Source organism: Arvicola amphibius, chromosome 10 (assembly GCF_903992535.2).
Source record: "Arvicola amphibius chromosome 10, mArvAmp1.2, whole genome shotgun sequence".
Classification (NCBI taxonomy): Eukaryota; Metazoa; Chordata; class Mammalia; order Rodentia; family Cricetidae; genus Arvicola; species Arvicola amphibius.
In genome coordinates this window covers 25,974,006-25,996,062 of record NC_052056.1, presented here as the reverse complement: position 1 = coordinate 25,996,062, position 22,057 = coordinate 25,974,006, and the positions used below count along the sequence as shown (strand labels likewise).

The window sequence follows — 22,057 nt, the reverse complement described above, 5'->3', positions numbered from 1 at the left end:
GATAGCCATATATATTGTGAAATACATTACATCCAAATTTTTCTGAATGGAATAAAATTATTTGTGCAAATGCCGCTTGTTGGTTCCCAGCTGCTCAGCCTTGAAATAAACACACAGAAACTGTATTATTTAAATCACTACTTGGCCCATTAGCCCTAGCTTCTTAATGAGTAACTCTTACTTCTTAATTTAACCCATCTCCATTAATCTGTGCATCACCATGAGGTTGTAGCCTACCAGCAAAGTTTCAGCACATCTGTCTCCAGCAGCAGATCCATGGCTTCTCCATAACACTGTCTCCTTCCTCCCATCATTCAGTTTGGTTTTCTCTGCCTATCTCTGTTCTGCCCTATCAACAGGCCAAGGCAGTTTCTTTACTCACCAAGGGTATTCACATAATACAGAGGGGAAATCTCACATCACCTCCCCTATTCTGTTTAAATGAAAAGGAAGGTTTTAACTTTAACAGCATACAGAGGGGAAATCCCACATCAAAAAACAAACAAACAAAAAACCCTCTAATCTCTTCATAGAAAAATAAAACCAATAGAATTAGAAGACTGGTTTTATAAAATAGCATTATGAAAAATCACACACCATACCAGTTGTAGCTGTGCATTAGAAAAGTATTCTTGACAATTTTTGTTTTGTTTTGTTTTGTTTTGTTTTGTTTTTTTTTTTTGGTTTTTCGAGACAGGGTTTCCCTGTAGTTTCTAGAGCCTGTCCTGGAGGGGGACTATTTATTTATTTTATTTTTTAAATAGTTTTTATTGAGCTATATATTTTTCTTCACTCTACTCCTCTCACCTCCCCTTCTACCCTCTCCCATGGTCCCCAAGCTTTCATTTACTCAGGTGATCTTTTTCTACTTCCCATGAAGTCTAGATCCATGTATGTCTCTCTTATGATTCTCTTTGTTGTCTATGTTCTGGGATTGCAAATTGTAGTCTAGTTTTTCTTTTATTTATGTCTGAAAGCCACTAATGAGTGAGTACATATTATATTTCTCTTTCTCAGCCTGGGTACTTCACTCAATATGAAGTTTTCTAGATTCATCTATTTGTCTGCAAATTTCAATATGCCATTATTTTTTCAACTGTGTAGTACTCCATTGTGTAAATGTATCACATTTTCCTTATACATTTTGGTTGAGGGGCACTTAGGTTGTTTCCAGGTTCTGGCTATGACAAACAATGCTGCTATGAACACAGTTGAGCACATGTCCTTATGGTATGATTGAGCATCCTTTGGGTATGTACCCAAAAGTGGTACTGCTGAGTCTTGAGATAGGTTGTTTCCTAATTTTCTGAGAAATCACCACACTGACATCCAAAGGAGCTATTCCAGCTTGATTCCTACCAGAAATGTAGGAGTGTTCCCTTTACCCCACAACCTCTCCAGCGAAAGTTGTCATCAATGTTTTTGATCTTGGCAATTTTTACAGGTATAAGATGGAATCTTAGAGATGTTTTGATTTGCATTTCTCTGATGGCTAAGGATGTTGAGCATTTTCTTAAGTGTCTTTCCACCATTTTAGATTCCTCTGTTGAGAGTTCTCTGTTTAGGTCTGTACTCCATTTTTTTATTGGATTATTCGTTCTTTCATGACAAATTTATTGAGTTCTTTGTATATTTTGGAAATCAGACCTCTGTCTGATGTGGGGTTGGTGAAGATTTTCTCCCATTCTTTAGGCTGCATCTTATCTTGTTGACCATATCCTTTGATTTACAGAAGCATTTTAATTTCAGGAGGTCCCATTTATTAATTGTTTCTCTCAGTGTCTGTGCTACTGGGGTTATTTTTAAGAAGTGATCTCCTGTGCCAATGCTTTCAGGTATACTTCCCACTTTCTCTTCTATGAGTTGAAATGAAAAGGGAGACAGAACAACAGACATGAAGGAAATCCCGAGAATTATCAGGTCATATTTCAAAAAACCTGTACTCCACAAAATTGAAAAATTTAAAGGAAATGGACAATTTTTTGGACAATTAAATAGACCTATAACTGCTAAAGAAATAGAAACAGTCTTCAAAATTCTCCTACCACAAAAAGCCCAGTATGGTTTCAGCTCAGAATTCTACAAGGTTATCAAAGAACTAATACCAATACTTTTCAAATTGTTCCACACAATAGAAACAGAAGGAGCATTGCAAAAAATTTTTATGAGCCTAGAATTACCCTTATTCCCAAGTATACAAAAACATTACTAAAAAAGAGAATTACAGACCAGTCTAACTCATGAACATTGATGCAAAAGTACTCAATAAAATACAGGCTAACTGAATCCAAGAACACATCAGAAAAATCATCCACCATATATGTATATTTGAAACTCATTAAGTTATTCCAAAATGTCTTTTTTTTCTATTTCTTTAAATAGCATGGCAACCTTGTCTTGTTCCTGATTTCGCCCAGAAATAAAGGGGTGGTTACATATACAAAAATCTGTCAATGTAATTCACCATATAAACAGACTAGAAAAAAACCCATATGATCATCTCATTAGATGCAGAAAAGGCCCTTGAAAAATACAACATCTCTTCATCATAAAGGTCTTGGAGAGAACAAAGATACAAATAACATACCAAAATATAATAAATGCAATATACAACAAGCCAACAGCCAAGATCAAACTAAATGGAGAGAAACTCAACGTGATCCCAGTGAAATCAGAAACAAGACAAGATTGTCATTCTATTTAAAGAAATAGGAAAAAAAGTTGGAATAACTTAACTAGTTTCAAATATACTTAAAGATATATAATAACTTTTAAAACAAATAATATATTCAAATTTTTATTAAAGCTATGGTTACTTCAGCTTCATATATTGATTTCAAAGATGAAGCCCACCATTTATGTTATTAGAGGGAAAAGGGGATTTGGATTCAATGTTCCTATAAAACAGTAAATTTTGGTTTCCACAGCTTACTTTATAAGCTATTGTTCATGTTCCTCCTTGAGTTGTAGAGGGTATAGTATCCATGTTACCCATACCTTACTGGTTTACAATTGCATGTTCAGAGTCTCACATCATAGACATATTATGTATAATTTAAGGGAATGAATATATATATATATGTATATATATATATATATATATTGTTCTATGAGCTAAATGATTTTGTCTAAAGATTTATAATAATTCTTGTCTGTGGGCTGTCTCAGTTAATGTACCTAAAGAATATACAGAAGAATGTTATGTTGGAATTAAGATCTCACGATAATCTAATAGTCTAAATAAAACTCATGAATATTAAATAAAATTGAAAAATAATTATAGCATGAGAGGCTGGTTTTAAAATATGTCAGAATTTTGACTGATTTAAATTTTGTAAATTATCTGTTTGCCAGTTGTAGCTAGAATTTGAATTTTCAATATAAGTGACAAAAATGCAATTTTCAGAAGTAACATCATTGCTCATTTCACAGATGTATTTTTACCACGTTTGTCTATTAAGATATCATGGGTTTAAAATTGACATTACCGTATCAATTGTCATATACCCATGGAAATATTTTATAAGACTCACAAGTGTGTGTTCATATTTATCTGTGTGGTTAACTTTTAAAATATACATGTGAGACATATTAAAACATAGACTCCATAAATGAGTCTGATGTCATCATGGGCTGTGTGCCATAAGTTATAAGTAATGATGGTGGCTATGTGCACTCCTGCTCCCACACATGTATTCAAATCTGCACAATTCTTCACTGTGGTTTACCTAAAACCATTTCAGCCTCAGCTCATCTAGCTTCCTCACACACCAGTAGAGATCCAAATAGTGATATTCTGGGAAGTTAAACATGAAAGTTAATATATTTCTGGTCCTTCACATATTAGCAAGATGATACTTACAGTACCACAGATACAGTGATGAGTTGTAACATTTTAAGTATTTTAATGTTTATTGACTTTAAAGTAGAATGTTATGGTCAAAGTGTGTATTCTTGCCCTACATACTCAAAAAGACATGATTTTGTCTAGTATTTTTAATATTTTGTGCTTAAGTATAATTACTAAAAAAAACTAACCATTGATGCTGATAATGAAATTCTTTAAGTCTGTCATGTCTTTAATATACTGTTGGTTATTTATCCCCATCATCTAAGAATTATGAATGATATCTTTAATCCCAAGGCTCATGCAAATCAGTTATTTTATTGAGAAATAATTGCTTCACATTTACATGGTTGATGTGGGATTCTCTTCTCTATGGTATGAATATGTTTTATTACCATTTGTTAATAAATAAGCTACTTCAGTCTGTAACAGAGTAGAATATAGTCAGCTGGAAGAGATATAGAGAGAGTGTGGGTGGAATCAGAGAAATGCTATGTAGCTGCTGAAGGAGAAGGACATGCTGGAACTTTATCCTGTAGGCCACAACCTCATGATGATATAAATTAATAGAAATGTGTTAATTTAAGATTAGAGTTTGCCAGAAATATGCCTAAGCTGTTGTCCAACCAGTGCTGTAATTAATATAGTTTCTGTGTCTGGACAGCCAAGAACAAAAGAACAGTCTCCACCTACACATGCACTTATTTAACTATTCTTCTCAAAAGTGTATCTATTACAAATCCATGTTAAATATCATAAAATAGTTTTAAACATTTAATATTACAGATAATGAATTGAATTTTTTAAAAGATGCTAGTTAGTTCATTGATGCAACAGTGTGTTAAGGCCAAGGTTAGCCCCTGGATTCTAACTGTCTCTGCTTTACCATCATTGGAACTACAGATAGGTGCTATTTCACTCAGGATTTTAATAGATACTGGCAGGAAGATCTCAGATCTTACACTTGCACAGAAAACTCTTTCCCATTGAGTCACTTTTCCAGTCAGGGATAAAGCATTTCTTTATAGTCAAAATGAAATTAGCTTTTAGTTCAAAAACATGATAGAGTTTTGTTATTTTGGGGTTTTTCTTTTGAGCATAGTACAAACTGGTTTTGATTATAAGGTTTCTGATTTACAGGCAAAAATATGTTATTTTTCTTTTAAAGTTCCAAATAATTGCTATTGCTTCTTTAGATAGCTGAATTTATCAGTACGTAGATAATGATGGTATAGACAGACTGTATTTCTAGACGAAACGTAAGTCAGAACTTCGGACACTTTGTTGTTGTTGTTGCTTTTCTCCTCTTTCAAGCTATTGAAAAGCAGTGAATTCTTTAGCTTACATTATATAATCATCCATGATAATGAAACCTGGCTATATGGGACAGCCAGAAATATTCTGTATTTAGAACACTTTTTCCATTTGTAGAGAGTTGTATAGCTCTTGGTAATTTTCTATTGTAATTTAATATCTTATCTACGAATGTTTGTCCTTAAGCATACCAAAGAGTAAACATATTTTGTATGAAATGCATTTCAAAAATTATATTTATCCATTAATTAACATAGAGAATAATGGCATTTGAGTGAGACATGTTTTGATCTTGCTTTATTGATATTTACATTTTACAGAATTAGACGTGTATAATTAAGGCATCAACCTTGCAGAAATTGGAGTTTATTTTGTAGTCTAAAACCAGAACGCTTTCTTTGATGAAACAAGTACATCCTAGCTTAGAGTAGACATATACTTCTATTTGGCATAAATTAAATATGTGGTTATTTAAACTTTTTTATTTTTTTCATGGTTTATTTTTTATATTTAAAAATTTCCATCTCCTCCCCTCCTGCTCCCCCTCCCCTCCCCTTCCCTTCACCCATACTCCCCTCCCTCCCTTAAACTTTTGATGAAGATATTGTTCTCAAACTTGAATATCTGTGGAGCTCATGCATAGAGATGTTGCCTTTTTCTAGGACTCCATGATTATTTGGAGCTAATAAGACTAAGAAAGTACTCCCCCAAAGAAAAGTTGCATTAGTGATTTATTATTTTTTATTATTTTTATTATTATTTCTCATATTCTTACTCTAAATTTATATTATAAAATATGTGCTATTGAAGAATGCTATTTTTCATTGATGTTTAAGAAAAATACAAAATGCATATTTTTCATGTAAAGTAATCATATATGTCTCATATCAGTGGTTTAAAAATAATTAAAATATGAGAACACTCGATTACAAGAATAAATTTTGAAAGAAGAAATAAAAATAGAAATGCCTGAATCTGGTCTGTATTTACGTGCATCACCACCCCATACAGACAGGCACATACATAACACGTCAAACACATCACAAACCTTTGCTGTCTTTGCATTGGACCAAAGACAGTAGGAAACTTGTGGCTTCTAGGGATTTTATAAAGATTGTAACTGAACTCATTATAAAGTGAAAGGGCAGATCTGGTTCAGATGCTCTATAGCTATGGACCTTAGATTTTATGGATTATACATGTCAAGAGATAAAATTTAATTTGTGAAATATTAAAGGGGAGAGCATATTTGAATATTAAGGAAAATTCTATACTGGATAGTCATCTTCAAACTATTGAAATCCTAAATCCTTTCTTGTTTTCCACCAGATGTTCTTATTCTACAAAGTAAACATTTGGTTACTCATACTTACTTATATCAGAGTAGCTCTTAGAGTGTTTACATTGCTTTTCTCTCTTGGGTATAGAGTCTCTCTCCTGACATCATTCAACTCCTTTGAATTATTGTAATTTCAATCAAATGAGTGTGTTGGTTGAAGAAGTATATATAAATATAACTGGCTTTCAAATTAATGTTCCATTATATGTTTCACATTATACCATTTCTTTTTTGGGGATGTGCCTTACAAGGAACAGTACAGTAATGATGTGTTTCTCTTTACTAGAGATATATAAAAAAATAAGTCTCAAATTTATGATTTCTGACAGTTAAATATATATGGTAAGTTACTGTCTCTGCCATCTTTATGGTCCTCTAGTCATTGGAGGACCCCCCCTTTCTGTCACTCAGTTGGAAATCTCAGGGGTTGTACCTTACGATAAATTTCTTCAGATCCATCAGTGGTAGTGAAGTAGGCTTGGCACTGAATGATATAAATGATAGCTCTTCTTGTCTGAAATGCTCACACTTGGAACAGACCCTTTATCAAGTGGCTGAGCAAACACAGCAGCTTTTGAAGTATTTGAAGAGCCATTGAATTTGAGAGTCTTTATGGCTCCACTGTTCTTTAATCTTATTAGTATAGGCCTCCTTCAGAATAGGCTCTTCCTTGGTTTAAATTTAAGGACATAGATTATAAAATAATGCTTAAAACTTCTTATCTTCTTCAACCTGTTGATAGATATATCAAATACTTAGGAAGCTCTTGAATTTAAAATAAGAAGTCATAATATTTTAAAATGCTATCGAAATTGGTAGAAACCTATTTCATCTTCCTTTTTATTGAAGAGAAAAATCTGTACTTAAAATTCTATTATTCTTTTCTTTACTGCATTTTTCCAAAATTAAGCAAGGAAAAGAATATTTTGTGTTCCCAAGTGAGTGAGCAAGTGAAGGAGAATGGAACTAAAACTAAGGGAATAAACTTTTGACAATATAGGAAATGTTGTCTTTTAAGTGTGCTAATTTAGATCTATCATTTACCTCCTGTATTATTTTCTCATACTGTATTTACTCTGGCTTTCTTGTGTTTAGAAGGTCAACTTTAGAACTGAACAAGAAAGAGCATTCAACAGCACTCTGCTAGAATTTCCTATAAACTGTATAATCATCTGCAGGATGGGGCAGCCAAGTTTACCCTGGAGTTCTGCTTGGCACCTGTTCCACCACTTCCCTAGTTGTCTGTTGCAAGGCAGAAATACCCTCTTCTACTTTTCTTTTAACCAATTGTTTACCAGGTTCCATATTTTCTAGTTCTATCATGTTTAGCTCTAAATTATAGACTGCCTATGTTTGTTGGAGATTAGCCATCCTTGGGCATTGTTAAACTCCTAATTGGTTTGCCAGATTTGACCTTTTGCCTGACCTTCATCCTTGAGTTCTGACTCCTAGATTGAATTTCTTGCTAGTCAAATGATGTTTGGTTTAAATATGTAGCAGTATCAGATTTAATCAACAAAAAATTACATATTAACATCTTAGTCCAGTTTCTTTATGGAGAGACTGTCAGCTCTCCCTTTCTCTTTGACTCTCTCTCTCTGTGTGTGTGTGTGTATTCCTCTTCCAACCTCACTGAATATCTTTTCTCCCCTACATTCCTACTCACAGACATACATATGTATGGCTAGTCTTCTTACTATAAGGTATGAATTACATATAAACTAAGACCATCTAACCAACTCCTGTATCTTCCATGCTCTCTTGTTCATTTTATATGTGTAGTAAGTGCATGAGGTACTAATGATAATTTTTCCCTATTTTTCTAATATAAAATCTCACTATTTGCAGCCTAACACCTGTTTGTAAATTGGGATTGTCCTGAATGCCAGTTTGAATGATTTATAGAGAACATCTTACAAGAAAGCAGTTTTTCTAGGTGTGGGAAGGAAGCTATGGTCCATAGCAGCCTGTTGATATGTCTGGGCAAATTAGTTTTGTATTTGTATAATATGAAAGCACACTAAGAAGGATAATTTGAAATAAGTTAAAAGTATCTGCATTATATCTTTCAAACTATATTCTTTATATATTTAAAAGGGATTAGGAAATACTTGAAATGGAGAATATTTATTATCAGCAAATGAAGACAGCATTTCCACTAACCATTTTTAAGGCCTTTAGTCAAAGTCTAAGGTCCTATAAAGGCAAAGATTCCCGGTGCTTGAATAACGTGCCATAGCGAATAACAACCTCAAAATGACTTCCCAATCATTACTTTTAATGCTTCTCTTTGTAGAAACTTCTGAATTTAAGCACTATATTTTCTTAAGAAGAGGCTGGAGAGATGGATCAGCCTCAAAAGTACTGCCTGCTTTTCCAAAGGTTGTGAGTTCAATTCCCAGCAACCACATAGTGTCTCACAACCATCTGTAATGAAATCTGGTGCCCTTTTGAAGAAGAGACCTGGTCATCAACTTAGACCATGAAACCCTATGTGAACAAGATTAACAACCACTATATATGGGCTGCCCATGATGCTTCAGCATTGCCAGGTCATAAATTTCAAGTTTTCAATTTCATTTCCTTAAGGAAGTTGTTGTGTGCTGGGTCACTCCAAAAGTGGGCGCAAAAGTTTTTCCAAAAATCATAAAACAGAAAAAATAAGCATAGTTTGCATTTTGAAACTTCTGTGTCCTTTTTTTTTTAAAGGAACTTTCTTCTATGGCTACAAATTACACACATGCAAAGTATATTGTAACAATTTCCAATATGAGGGTCCCTTTCAATGTCAAAAAAGAAATATGCCCTTGTATGACTATTGTTCTTTCTGTATCATTGATTATGAAAATATTTCGTCAAAGGTGCACTATTGAGTTTTTCAATGGATTAGCATTTAGTAAACATAAATAGTAATTCTGTGTTCAGACAATGACTAATGCATATGGATCCTCTCTCACCTGAAATAACATCTGTCCACACAGGGAAACCCTTAAAATACAGCTGCTATTTGTTCCTCATCCAGCTACTGATGTTGAAGACATGCTTGCCTTTTGTTGCCTTCACCACAATTTGTGTTGCTAACTAATAGTTTGTTGATAATTTAATTCAGTAGTTATCAAAACATATTCTGGGGCATTGTTCTCCATATTTTGACATTTTTGACACCAATCTGAGGATGTGACAAACTAGAAAAAGAGAAATCAACTTCCTTTTGATCATCCTTGTGGTGTTCACCAGCTGGATTTCACCCTAAACCTTGTTAATAGGCTTCAGTCATTTCAGCTACATTGACTTCAGAATGTGCGTGTATGTTTGAGCTCAGAACACATCACTTGAGCGTCCACTCCCCCACCCCTGCCTCATTTGAGCACACTAGATCCCGTGTGAGACAGAGCTGACTGACCTGGATTGACCAAAACAGAGTCACTACCATCAGCAACTTTCCTATCAGGTATCCATCTGCATCTCTGACCCAGACCAAGGTTTCAAAAGGATGGAAATGATGGACCATTGATCATTGCTCACATGCACAATATTTGGAGCTTTTTACTTTATGAAAAGTGTACAAATATCACTGAACATTTATGTTCCAGGAAGAGAAAGCTAAAATGCCTTAGTAATATCTTTGCTCTTTATAAGACCTAGAAGGATCAAATTTTCTATGTACTGATAAGTTTTTACTTGTACATTTTAATGTCAAGTACAATTTCTTGACATCTTAGGTTAGCAAAATACCTTTAGTTACCTTCTATAAGTACATTCATGCTCTTAACTCCCTGTGAAATAGGTGATGTTAGCCTGAGAGGACACTGGGCTAGCATTCTCGAGACCCCTTTAATCTTTGGTAATGCAAGGGAAGGATTGACATTAAATTACAGCAGATTCCTTGATTGCCACAGGAATCTACCTGTGACAATGACAGTGCATTTACCTGCTTGTGCTGTATTGACAGCAATATGCAGTCTAGAGCCAGGAAGTTGGGCTAAGGCTATATCTGGAAATATCCCAACCATACTTTGTCCATGTCTTTGTTTGCCCCTCTGATATTCAGTTCTGAACAGCATGAATTCAAAGATGAGGAAGGAGTAAAAGTTCTTCCAAATGAGGATTAAGGAAAAGTCTAATGCATGCATGTATAAATGCATTTTATAATACAGTTAATGCATTTTTTTCCTCATTTTTTTATTAAAGATTTCCATCTCCTCCCCCTTCCCTCCCCTCCCTTCCACCCATACCCCCACTCCACCCCTCTCCAAGACAAAAAGCCATCAGGGTTCCCTTCACTATGTTAAGTCCAAGGTCCTCCCAGCTCCCCCTAAGTCCAGGTAGGTGAGCAATCAAACTGACATGGTTCACAGTGAGCCCATCCATGCTGTAGAGTTCATGTTCATTGCCGTTGTCCTTGGTTTCTCAGTCCTCCTCCACCGTCAGCCACATTCAGAGAGTCCGGTTTGGTCCCCTGTTCCATCATTCCCATTCCAACTGGACTTGGTGGTCTCCCGTTAGATCTGTCCCACCATCTCAATGCATTTTAAAGACACGTAACTCACAAAGTAACTAGGTATGCAATGGTATATCACAATTATATAGTAAGTGTATTCCTTGTGGTTTTTCTAGGTAAAATATTCTCAATTAACCCTGTTTCCCTTCAGAATCAGATTGTCAGCTAGAGGATGGGTTGCTTCTGGAGATAAGGAGAGTGTTTGTCAGGCTGCATGATCTCTCAATGGGCTGGATGAAGTATATATATATGACCTTTCAGGTGTAGGATGTGGGGCTAGATCTAGAAACTCTTTTAAACCTCTTCAATTTTTGAGAAGGAATGAGTACACAACAAAATAATATTTTACTATTGTTCGGGGTATATTCATAATGTCTCCTTCCACTTCTACACTGTTGTGAATTCCTTAATGTCTGCACATTCAAAATAGTACTAGATTCAGATGCCCCGGAATATGGAGGACACCAGAGACTGGACCACAATACTGACTACTTTGCTGAGGCTTTTGAACATAATGGCCGTCCCTATTCTCTCTTGGTAAGTAAGATATTTTCATTATATTTAACTTAATTCTTTGTTTTTATAGTTATAGTTTGTTCAAAATAACAACTCTTTAAATGGTAACATGGGGTAGGGGCTCAAAGATAAGGAAAACAGAAAATGTGTTGAGAGACACTGGTCTTAGGAAAACTAATACTAAAGGATATTTGGATACAATTGGAAAAAACTCGAATATTGGTAGGATTTAAGTTATTTCTATAGACTTAAGAGGGAAGTTTGCATTCTTTTTTAGATTGCAATAATGTCTATTTATATAATAAATATTGCTTTCTCTACAGTATATTTCATTTAATGGATTTCTACATTATTATCTGTTTAGTGAAATTTAACTTAAAACATCTTGAAGAAATAAAAATGTATATCTTTTCTGTCATCTAGTAAATCAAGGCCTAGAATCTTTGTAGTTTTGAATTCTCTGGATTATTCATGTAATTGAGAAACGGTTTTGATCGTATAAATCTTGTTATACTAAAGAGTTGAAACAGGTAATAGGATGATGCCTTCAAATATTGTATCAGTTCTTAGAAGGTGTATAGTTTAGCAACATTTTAGATAGCAAAGGATTCTTATCTTAATAATTTACATACATATGGTAGGCTTAGGTTGCATATAAATCATATTTTCTTTGCCTGGCTGATCATATGCCTGCCTTGCCATTCTCTCTCTCTCTCTCTCTCTCTCTCTCTCTCTCTCTCTCTATATATATATATATATATATATATATATATATATATATATATATCTCAGGTCTCCATCATTTTCCTTCACTATGAGCGATATTCTCTTCCCTTCATGACATCAGGAATATCTAACAAATATGTGGATATAGCATATCAAGTGAGCAGATTTTACAAATTTGTTCACTTTCTTAAAAGTTCCTACGTTGAGCATTAATGTCTGTGTGGTACCCTTTGTTGTGTTTCTTTAAAAAAAAAAAAATGCTACGGAGTCCCAGGCGGCAGCTGTAGGCAAGCAGCAAATGCTATAAAGTCCCAAATGTTGGTAGCAGACCATGTGGCGGCAGACAGCAGGCCCTGGGAACAGCCAGTTTCAGGCTGGTCTTAGAGCAGTGGCCTGAGCAGTGGTGGTGGCCCATGTGGTGGCAGGCAGTGGGCAGCCAGTCCCAGGCAGAGATGGCTGCCGGTCCCTGAGCAGTGGCTGGTCCCAGGCAGAGAGACACATGGTGGGTGGCAGAAGACAGAGACATGGATAGACATGACTTACAGAGTGAGGCTGAATATTTATTCAAGGGGCTTATGAAGGGGGAAGGGAGAGGAGAGGAGAGGAGAGGAGAGAGAGAGAGAGAGAGAGAGAGAGAGAGAGAGAGAGAGAGAGAGAGAGAGAGAGAGAGAGAGAGAGAGAGAGAGGAGAGGAGGGGGAAGCAGAGAAGTGGGGAGAGAGGCAGAAGCGAAGCTGCCTCTCAGAGAGGAAGATGGAAAAGAGAGCAAGCTCAGTCCGGAAGCTGAAGATCAGCCTGCCTCAGTGGATGGGGGAGGGAGTGGGCGTGGCTTGTCTCTTAATGGGACAGGGACCAAAACCATAACACCCGTGGATTCCATTTTTATACTATACCCTACCACTTGAACAAGTCTTTCATATAGTAAAGTACTATATTATGTGCAGAGTGGATTAATCCTAAAATAAATCAAAAGTCCACAGCAATGACAACTGAGTAGTGATGTAAGCACCGAGGCTCGACAGACTCAGCTGCTGTTCTTATTTGTGTATGTGTGTGTCTTCATAGCGCCGATGCAGGCACAGGTGGCTACAGAGGCAGGGTCCGCCTGGCTAAGAGAGAGGGCTCATGGGTACTAGCCACTTTTGAAGAGCTACAGCTGTAGCTTGTCAGGGCATTCAGTTGTGACATGTGCAACATGACTGATACCAATAGATCCGTAAGTGAGCGAGACAATTACCCAGACGATGTGGGGAAAAAAAAAAAAAAAAAAAAAAAAAAAAAAAAAAAAAAAAAAAAAACTCCTGAGGGCTTTAACGAGATGATTCAGCTCAGCGAGGAACCTGAGAAGCTGCAGCCTGCCCCAGGAAAACTGAACTTTATCCACTCGAATTTGACAGGCGGAGTTTGAAAGATTTAGCCAACTTCTTTAGTAGATAAAATTGCCAAAGGTTCCAGTATCTCAACGGAGCTCCTCTGTAGAGAGGCTCTGTAGCAGGAGCGAAATCATGACAAAATGTCATGGAAGAATCCTGGAATCCAGTGCCCTGTGTGCCACTTGTTGGCTTTACGGCTGGAGCAATTTCACTTGCTGTGCTTAGCTCTTTCCCTCACCTGTAAATGAGGATGGATAGGACTAGCCTCTCTGAGACAAGAGACTCTTAGGAAGCACAAACCCATTAACAGGGCCAAGCTTTGTGGTCCAGCTGGTCATGTGTTTAAATGTTATGTCATGGATGTCATTTTCTTATCTTGAACATTTCAGGGCACTAAGTGCCTTGAGAGTGTTGGTTACAAACCCAAGGGGCAGGAAGAGATGCGCTCACACTCTTTGCTGTAGATAGAAAAGATTTTGAAAACTGCTCAGTTTTTTTTTTAGGAGAAAAATATTCTGACATGGTTAAAACCAGTCAATAAGCCAGGGGCTGTGGAAATCAGGTTACATTTTAAGATGTATTTGAAGGGATCTCGCAGAACTGGAACACGGCTTCTAAGTCAGCAGGTGGAATGAAGACTGTTCCTTCCCCCTTGTTCTCAGTAATATACACATGCACAGAAGCAAAGTCTAAGGGCAATGCACACTGCAGCTAAGGGCGATGCACACTGCAGCTAAGGGCGATGCACACTGCAGCTAAGGGCGATGCACACTGCAGCTGTGATCCACCTCAGTCAGCGAGGGCTTGGGGGGCCTCCCTTCCTCGGAGCAGTGCCTGGTGTCAGAGTTCAGATACTTAGAAAGTGTCCATCTACAGTGTTCAGGGGCAGAGAAAGAGGCTAGGAGGGAGCCCAAGAGGAAACACACACACACACACACACACACGAAAACAAGTTCTTTCTTGACAATTATTCTGTTAGGCAATTAAGGTAAAGGGCAGGAAATAGAAAATGATGTAAACAAAACATCTGTCACAGGGATGCCTCATTACAGTGAAACTCCTTCTTAAATGCATAGTGAGTGCTGAAATCCAGTCCAGTTCTTTACAGTGTGCCTTGGTGCACTGTGACAGTGTCCCTGGGTGCACTGTGACAATGTCCCTGAGTGCACTGTGACAGTGTCCCTGGGTGCACTGTGACAGTGTCCCTGGGTGCACTGTGACAGTGTCCCTGGGTGCACTGTGACAGTGTCCCTGGGTGCACTGTGACAGTGTCCCTGGGTGCACTGTGACAGTGTCCCTGGGTGCACTGTGACAGTGTCCCTGGGTGCACTGTGACAATGTTCCTGGGTGCACTGTGACAATGTTCCTGGGTGCACTGTGACATTGTGCCTGGGTGCACTATGACTTATATCACCAATAAGTGACTTCTGAGTCCTGAGCTCCCCAAGTCATGGAAGGAAGAGTGGCTACAACTTTCCCTCTTCCATGAAATCTGCCCGTCATAACCGGTTCACAGCATTTGCTAAAGCTTAATGTGCAAGCTCAATAATCCAGGGATCTGCTGAGTAAGTGTCAAATCTGCTTTCAAAGACAGCAGCAAACACAGCTCAGAGGAATCTTAAAATACACCTGCATCCTGCGGCATCAGCAGGTACTGCCTGGGAGCTGCCTGTGATTCCCTACTGAAGACCATGAAACCAGTGCTAACTGGATTCACAAAACCACCAAAACACATTTGGAAAGTCAGAGCACCCCACAACTACTGACCTAATAGGGCTGAACTCCTCTAGTCTGCCGTGCTGATGGTCTGGGGGGCGCTCCATTTTAGCGTAATCACTCTCTGCATTGTGTGTTCTGACATAGGAACTGGTGTGTTAACCTCTGTGTTAATTGGCACGTGTTGGGTGAATAGATTCCCTTTCTCTTCTCTGGCTCATAAATTCAAATTTCCCAGCTTAAAGGAGAGCATGGGGGCTACAAGGCCACGGAAATGTGCTTCCTTACAGCAGCCAAGGTCAATGGCAGTGAGGAAGGTAAGGCCAAAGCAGGAGGCTTGGCCTTAAGTACATTGTGAGCTCCTTCCCAACAAGTAGTGCATTTGTGTGATTCTAAATGTGGGGAGTCACAAGGGTTTTCATTTAAATGGGGGATCTTGCAAAGGTGTAATTTCTATTGTCCCTCATCTATAAATACAGAAAATACAATTTAACATTTGGAATATATGTTTGCAACTGTCTATAGAATTTACTTGTTTTCGGAAAAAAAGCACTCAATTCTTAGAGTTTAGTTTTCTTAATATTTTTAAATTAGCATGTCCTATCTATATTAATGTATAGGAAATAAATGAATGAACATAAATTAATTAATATACTTATATTACTTCTCTCCTAACTCTTAACACACTTTGTAAACTCATACATGTATATGAAAAATAAAATTACCTTAACTGTCACTTTGAAAAAGAAAACCACTATTAAAAGGACTAGTCTACTTTTCAGGGAATAGTATTTTTGCCCTACCAGTATATATAAGAATGGGACGATTCTAAATTTAGCACACTTTCTATTATATTTTTAAAATTCCCTGGGCCTACATTTTCAAATGTTATCACTTCAAGTGTTAGACACCATGTATCCAAAAATTATGTAATTAATTTTGCAACTGTGTTATGAACGTAAAGAATAATAACAGAGACTGGCTGACATAATAATGGATCACTATGTGGTCACGGAGTTTTGAGCCACGCTAGTGGTTACTGTGGTAGTTAAATCTTTATAAATAGTCAAAATAGCTGATGATTAACATGCATTTGACAATCAATGATTTCAATGCTATTTGCTTTAATTCAGGTCAGTATGACTATGGCTGGACAATGAACTTCATTTGTTCTTTATGTGGCTTTCACTGTAATATGAGTAAGGCTGAATGTCTAATCAGATGTGTTTTACAGTACATATGGTCTATAACATACATACTAAATTTTTCTGGTATGTGTATACCAAGATGTTAGCTATATTTAAACATACTTACACATTTATGTTTAAATCTGCTTATGTGTGTGTCTCTCCTCTTGCCATACAGATCAAAACCCTTTTGGAATGTAAATAGGGAGAGGAGAGTTACAAGCCAGTACTTATGCAGTAAGTTTTAGAGACCCAAAATTTGTTCATGTTTTTAATGATCTCATCGTAAGGATTAGCACTGATTATCTTCAGCCTTTAGTATAATTGGTAGTCTTTTCTGAACCACCAAGAAAGTTGATTTACACACAAAGGAATAAAGAATAAGACTCATAAATTTGTGAATAGCCAGAATGGAGAAAAATTGCTTTGTGTGGGAAAAACAAAACTTTGCTGCTTGGAGCACAGAGGCTCCAGAGCAACAGAAACACATGTGGTCATTAACGGTGCAGCAAAAACACCCTGATTATACTACATTCCTGTCAAAGGTATCGAGTGATGGCCAGCTGAACAGTTTGAACCGATAGTGTTGAAGTCTGTCAGTTTGACTAGAATTGGGGTCATAAATTTCCTTGCATAAAATGGTCAGCATCATTGGATGAGAATCCTCCTAACATTTTTAATCATTTAATGCCAAAATGGAAAAGCCAATGCATGTATTGCAAATTTGAGCTTCTTATATTCTTATATTCTCTTGTCTTGTCAAAGGTTCCAAAGGAAGGTGCCTTCTTAGAAATCATAGTTGTTAATTATATTCCATCGATAAATCACTATGAATATATGAATCAAGCAGTAGCTACTGTAATTGCCTGGAATCCAAATAAGAGATTGAGTGGACCTCTTCTGATGTATCACTGTGTTGCACACTGAGACGGGCCAATCATTATTTGTCCCCAGTCTGATTAATGTGTCTCATTGCAACTTCTTCAGAAGACATGAACTGCCGGGTTCCTGTCACTGGTATTATGGGACACTATCTTCTCAGAGTGATTTTGAGGGAGAAGAATGCGAAATGTTTGTGTCTGATTTCTGGAGCTAGATGGAAATTTAGATTGGTCTTTGATTTAAGATGGTTCGTGGCAGAACCTCCTATCTTACCTATTAGTCAAACTCAGTAACAGCAATCATAACACATGGGCAACCTCTTAGATGTTTGCCCCTCAGAGTCACAGATTGCTATCTAAAATTGTGCTTAAGGTGTTTAAGGAAGGAAATGAACTTTCCTGGCTATTGGTGCCTTTTGTTTCTTCTCCTTTGCTTTGACCTGTTTCTTTTGTCTGTGGCTTCACTGTAGAAGTTCACAATTCTTTGAATTATCTTTCTGGATCCACAGAGTAGACAATCCTCATTTCCTCATAGATACCTCCAGCTTCCCTTTGCTGAACCAGTTTCCTACATCTTACCATAAGTATTTGTGTCTTAGTCAAAAAGAATATACTTTTTGGATGAAATGAATTACAGTAGCAGTTAAATTCTAATAGGGTTTAAAAATCAATAAACATTAAGACAATGTATAAGTTATAGGTAAACAGGCTGTGGCATTGAAATACTTGATTTCTCCACATGTAATTATACAGGGATGGAATATTTATCTTTTTTAAAATACTTGATTGCAAATCAGAATGTGACAACAAACAATGTAATGGCTGTTATCGTTTGTAAAAATTTTATCAGATGAATAATGCTTTCCAAATCACTGTTACATTTAAGGAAAGATTCGAAATCCTGACCTCTAGCATTTCATTCTTAATATAATTTTATTTTTTATTAGTTTTTAAATGAGTTTTACATACCAATCACAGTTTCCCCTCTTTCCTCTCCTCCCATTCTCTCACCCCACCTCTTTCTCCCATCTCCATTCAGAAAGGGGTAAAGGTAAGGTCTCCCATGGGAGTCAACAGAACATGGCATATCAAGTTGAGGCAGGAACAAGGTCCTCCCTGCCTGCATCAAGGCTGAGCAAAGCATCCCACCATAGAGAATAGGTTTCAAAAACCAGCTCATGCACCAGGGACAGGTCCTGGTCCCACAGTTAGGAATCCCACATATAGACCTAGTTACACATCTGTCTCCCAGATGCAGAGGGCCCATGCAGGCTCCCTAGCTGTCAGTGAGCTCCCATAAGCCTAGGTCAGCAGTCTCCGTGGATTTCTCTGTCATGATCTTGACCTCGTTTGCTCATATAATTCCTCTTCCATTTCTTGAACTGGACTCCCAGAACTCGGCCCAGTGCTTGGCTGTGGAACTCTACATCTGCTTCCGTCAGTTACTGGCTGAAGGTTCTTTGATGACAATTAAGGTAGTCACCCATCTGATTACAGGAGAAGACTGGCTCAGGTGCTCTCTCCACTATTGCTAGGAGTCTTAGCTGGGGTCGTCCTTGTGGTTTGCTGGGAGATTCACTGGCAAAAGGTTTCTCCCTAACCTCATAACCCATAATGACCCATCTATCAAGATATCTCTTACATTGCTCTCCTTCTCCATCCCTCCCTCAACTCATCTTCTAAAATGGACTGTGCTTTAATTTTTAAAACTAGCCAGTTCCATAGGTCTGTCTTGCTTCTTTTGTATGGAAAATACATTGTTGAAATTCTTTACTGTAGATATCTTAAAATATAGTGAGGCCAGTTGCAAAGTTAAGGTACATTTGACATTTTAAATTTTCTTATAAAATAATTTTTTTGCAGTTTTAATTTTGGTTATAAACTATAAAAAGATGTTTTTTAAAAAACTCTCAGACAAGTGTTCACGTAGAGATAAAATGACTGAATGGTAAAATAATTAACAAAGACATGGAGAGAAGTCTCACAGTGACTTCAGTAATCTTTAGTATTATTTTTGTTATTTACATTGCTAGTACTTAAGTGTATATGGAATAAATCAGGTCTCACAGTTCATTGGTTATTAACTTTATACAGCTTGTTTTATGAGTAGCTGCATTAGAGGGCTTCGGGAAGCATGAACATAGCAGGCCCTCTGCTGTTCCTCCACTAGTTACCTGTTCTTTTGTGCAGCCATTACTGGTGCCCTCCTTTCCTGTTAGCATCAATAGCTGTGAGAAATTAGGAGATAGTAGCTAACCCCTGCTTCTATAAAGCTCCTGGTCCTATAGGAAAAATAGATATCTGAAAAAGATAAAAAAAAAACTAAAACAAAAAATTCACAAATTTATGAAGGACTCTGAAGGCACTAAATGGCTGCTGGAGTGGAGAACATTCTGTATCTGCGATCATCCTGGGAAAACCTGGCCAGGGTCTAAGGGTTATTAAGGTCTGTGGGCTGTAAGAACCAGCCAAGCAAGGAGTTCAGAAGATAAAATATATTCTAGACAAGACCGAGAGGAACATACAGACTCCAGCAGCAGGAGGCTGGGATGGAGGTGGTGAGAGGCAGGGACTGAGCTAAGATTGCACAAAGCAGAGAAGCTTCGAAGGTTCGAAGGGGCTATCTCAAAGGAGGGGTCTTTATTTTGTTTCCTTGTTTTCCTCTCTCTCTCTCTCTCTCTCTCTCTCTCTCTCTCTCTCTCTCTCTCTCTCTCTCTCTCTCTCTCTCTCTCTCTCTCTCTCTCTCTCTCTCCCCCCTCTCTCTTTCTCTTCTCCCCTCCCTCCCCCGCTCTCTTTTTAAAATTGGGTTACCTTGAGGCAAGTTCAGATACACTTAGAATTCCTTATGTTGCATTCTAGTTTTTCTTAAATTTTTAAGAAATGGCACGATTACATATTGTCATAGTGAAGAGCAATGTTCTTTTGAGTACCTGGTTGTTGCATTTATTTTTCTAATCACAACCTTGTGAAATACAGACAGCCCTTCTGCAGCACCTAATAGAGAAGTGGTTTTGGAGAGAGCATCTTATATCAGTCTTGTGAGGAATTTCATCTTTTGTAAATAGTATGGAGCCCTCTAGTGGTGAATGTTGTAATAGCTTTCGATTGCTTGAGCCTTCTGATGACATAACCTTAATCCTTGAGCCTTCACTGTAACCTTAATCCTATGCGAAACTGCATGGTGTCTCTGTCACTGTGATGTTATGACAGCATGTTCAGCATTTCTTCCAGTTATACCTATGTGATTGTGTTGACAGGTGTACATTCCAAGCCGCGTGGCTCTCATCCTTCAGAATGTGGATCTGCCAAACTGAGGAGACCCGCACTCAACCCACCTCCTGCAGATGCGTAGGTTTGACTGATTCCCCTTGCCACAGTGTTGCTAATGCGTGTGCTTTGCAAAACACGGCTGTCTAGCCAAAACATCAGGCTGAAATTCAACGTTGGAATATGCAAATATGTAACTTACTTCTGAAGTAGAAGGAAGGATGTGTTTAAAATATTAGCAATGTGTATTTTGAAACCTTCCAAGAAATTAGGATTTGAAAAATGAAGTGTAATATGTAATAATTTTTAAATGTTACTTTACTGGCAAGGTGTTAGATCCTTTAATTTCAAATTTGAATTACTCATCAGGCATGATTTATTTTTTTGTTGTAGTGAGACAGTATTTTGTGACATGGATAGCTGGTGGCTTTTTTTGTTCCATTGTCTGTTGGTCTGAACTATGAAGTACTGAGTTTGTTTCTCTTTTTTGTTCCAAATTGTGTTTAGAAATATTACATTAAGTATGTACTGGTAACCTAAATACAACTCTTATAAACGATAATACAAAATTCTTATCTGTGCCTCATTTTGCATTAAGTTTTACATTGTAATCCCCTATCAATATACTGTTTTAGTTAATGCTGATACCTTAGTCTTTCTGAAGACTTGAGATGGTATTGTAGCATTTCAGAAAATGTCTTTCATTTCAGTCAATAAAAAATGCTAAACTGCATTGGCAACTGTTCATTTTATTGTGGTATTATAAGGAATGTTTTCCAGTTAATATTAGTGGACTTTATTTCAACTCTAATGCTCTCCATAAATAAATTCACATGTGCACAATGGACCAGGCAGCTAGGAAGTTTCCTTTCTTTGGGAAACATGTTGAATGTTAAAATTATGTTAATCAGGGTCCTGAGGAGATGGCCCAGTGACTTAGAGCACCTGCAAAAACAAGAGAACCTTTGCTCAGAGGTTGAAGAGATGGTTCAGTGGTTAAGAACAAGGACTACCCCAGCAGACACCTGAGTTTAGTTCCCTGCACCCACATCAGCTCAGCTGACAACTGCTCCTGACTACTGCTCTGGGGATTCCAATATCGTTCTGGCCTCCAAGAGTAATCAGACTCTCAACTACACACTCACATGTAGGCACATGCACAACATTAAAACTAAAATAGTAACCGAAGACAATGTAAGCTCAAATCCCTAGCCCGGACATTAAGGCTAGGAGTGCCTGTGTACATGTACACGTGTAACTCCAGCTTTGGGGAAAGACAACAGACCAATCCCAGGAGCTTGCTGCCTAGTCAGGCTTAGCAAAGTAGTGGGCTTCAATAAATGAGAGCCTTTGTCTCAAAATGTGAAGGGAGATCGAGGAAAGGCCCTAGCA

The 22,057-nt window shown here is 37.3% G+C and overlaps 1 protein-coding gene across 1 annotated transcript in view; it reads left to right on the top strand.

The window, feature by feature from the left end:
- Gbe1 (1,4-alpha-glucan branching enzyme 1) overlaps nucleotides 1-21,398 on the top strand; it is a 248,144-nt gene extending 226,746 nt beyond the window's left edge. The window contains exons 15-16 of the mRNA XM_038345354.2: nucleotides 11,421-11,538; nucleotides 20,656-21,398. Of these exons, the coding sequence (XP_038201282.1) occupies nucleotides 11,421-11,538; nucleotides 20,656-20,712 (175 nt within the window). The 3' untranslated portion in view covers nucleotides 20,713-21,398. The remainder of the gene's footprint in view (nucleotides 1-11,420; nucleotides 11,539-20,655) is intronic.
- Nucleotides 21,399-22,057: the final 659 nt, after the last annotated feature.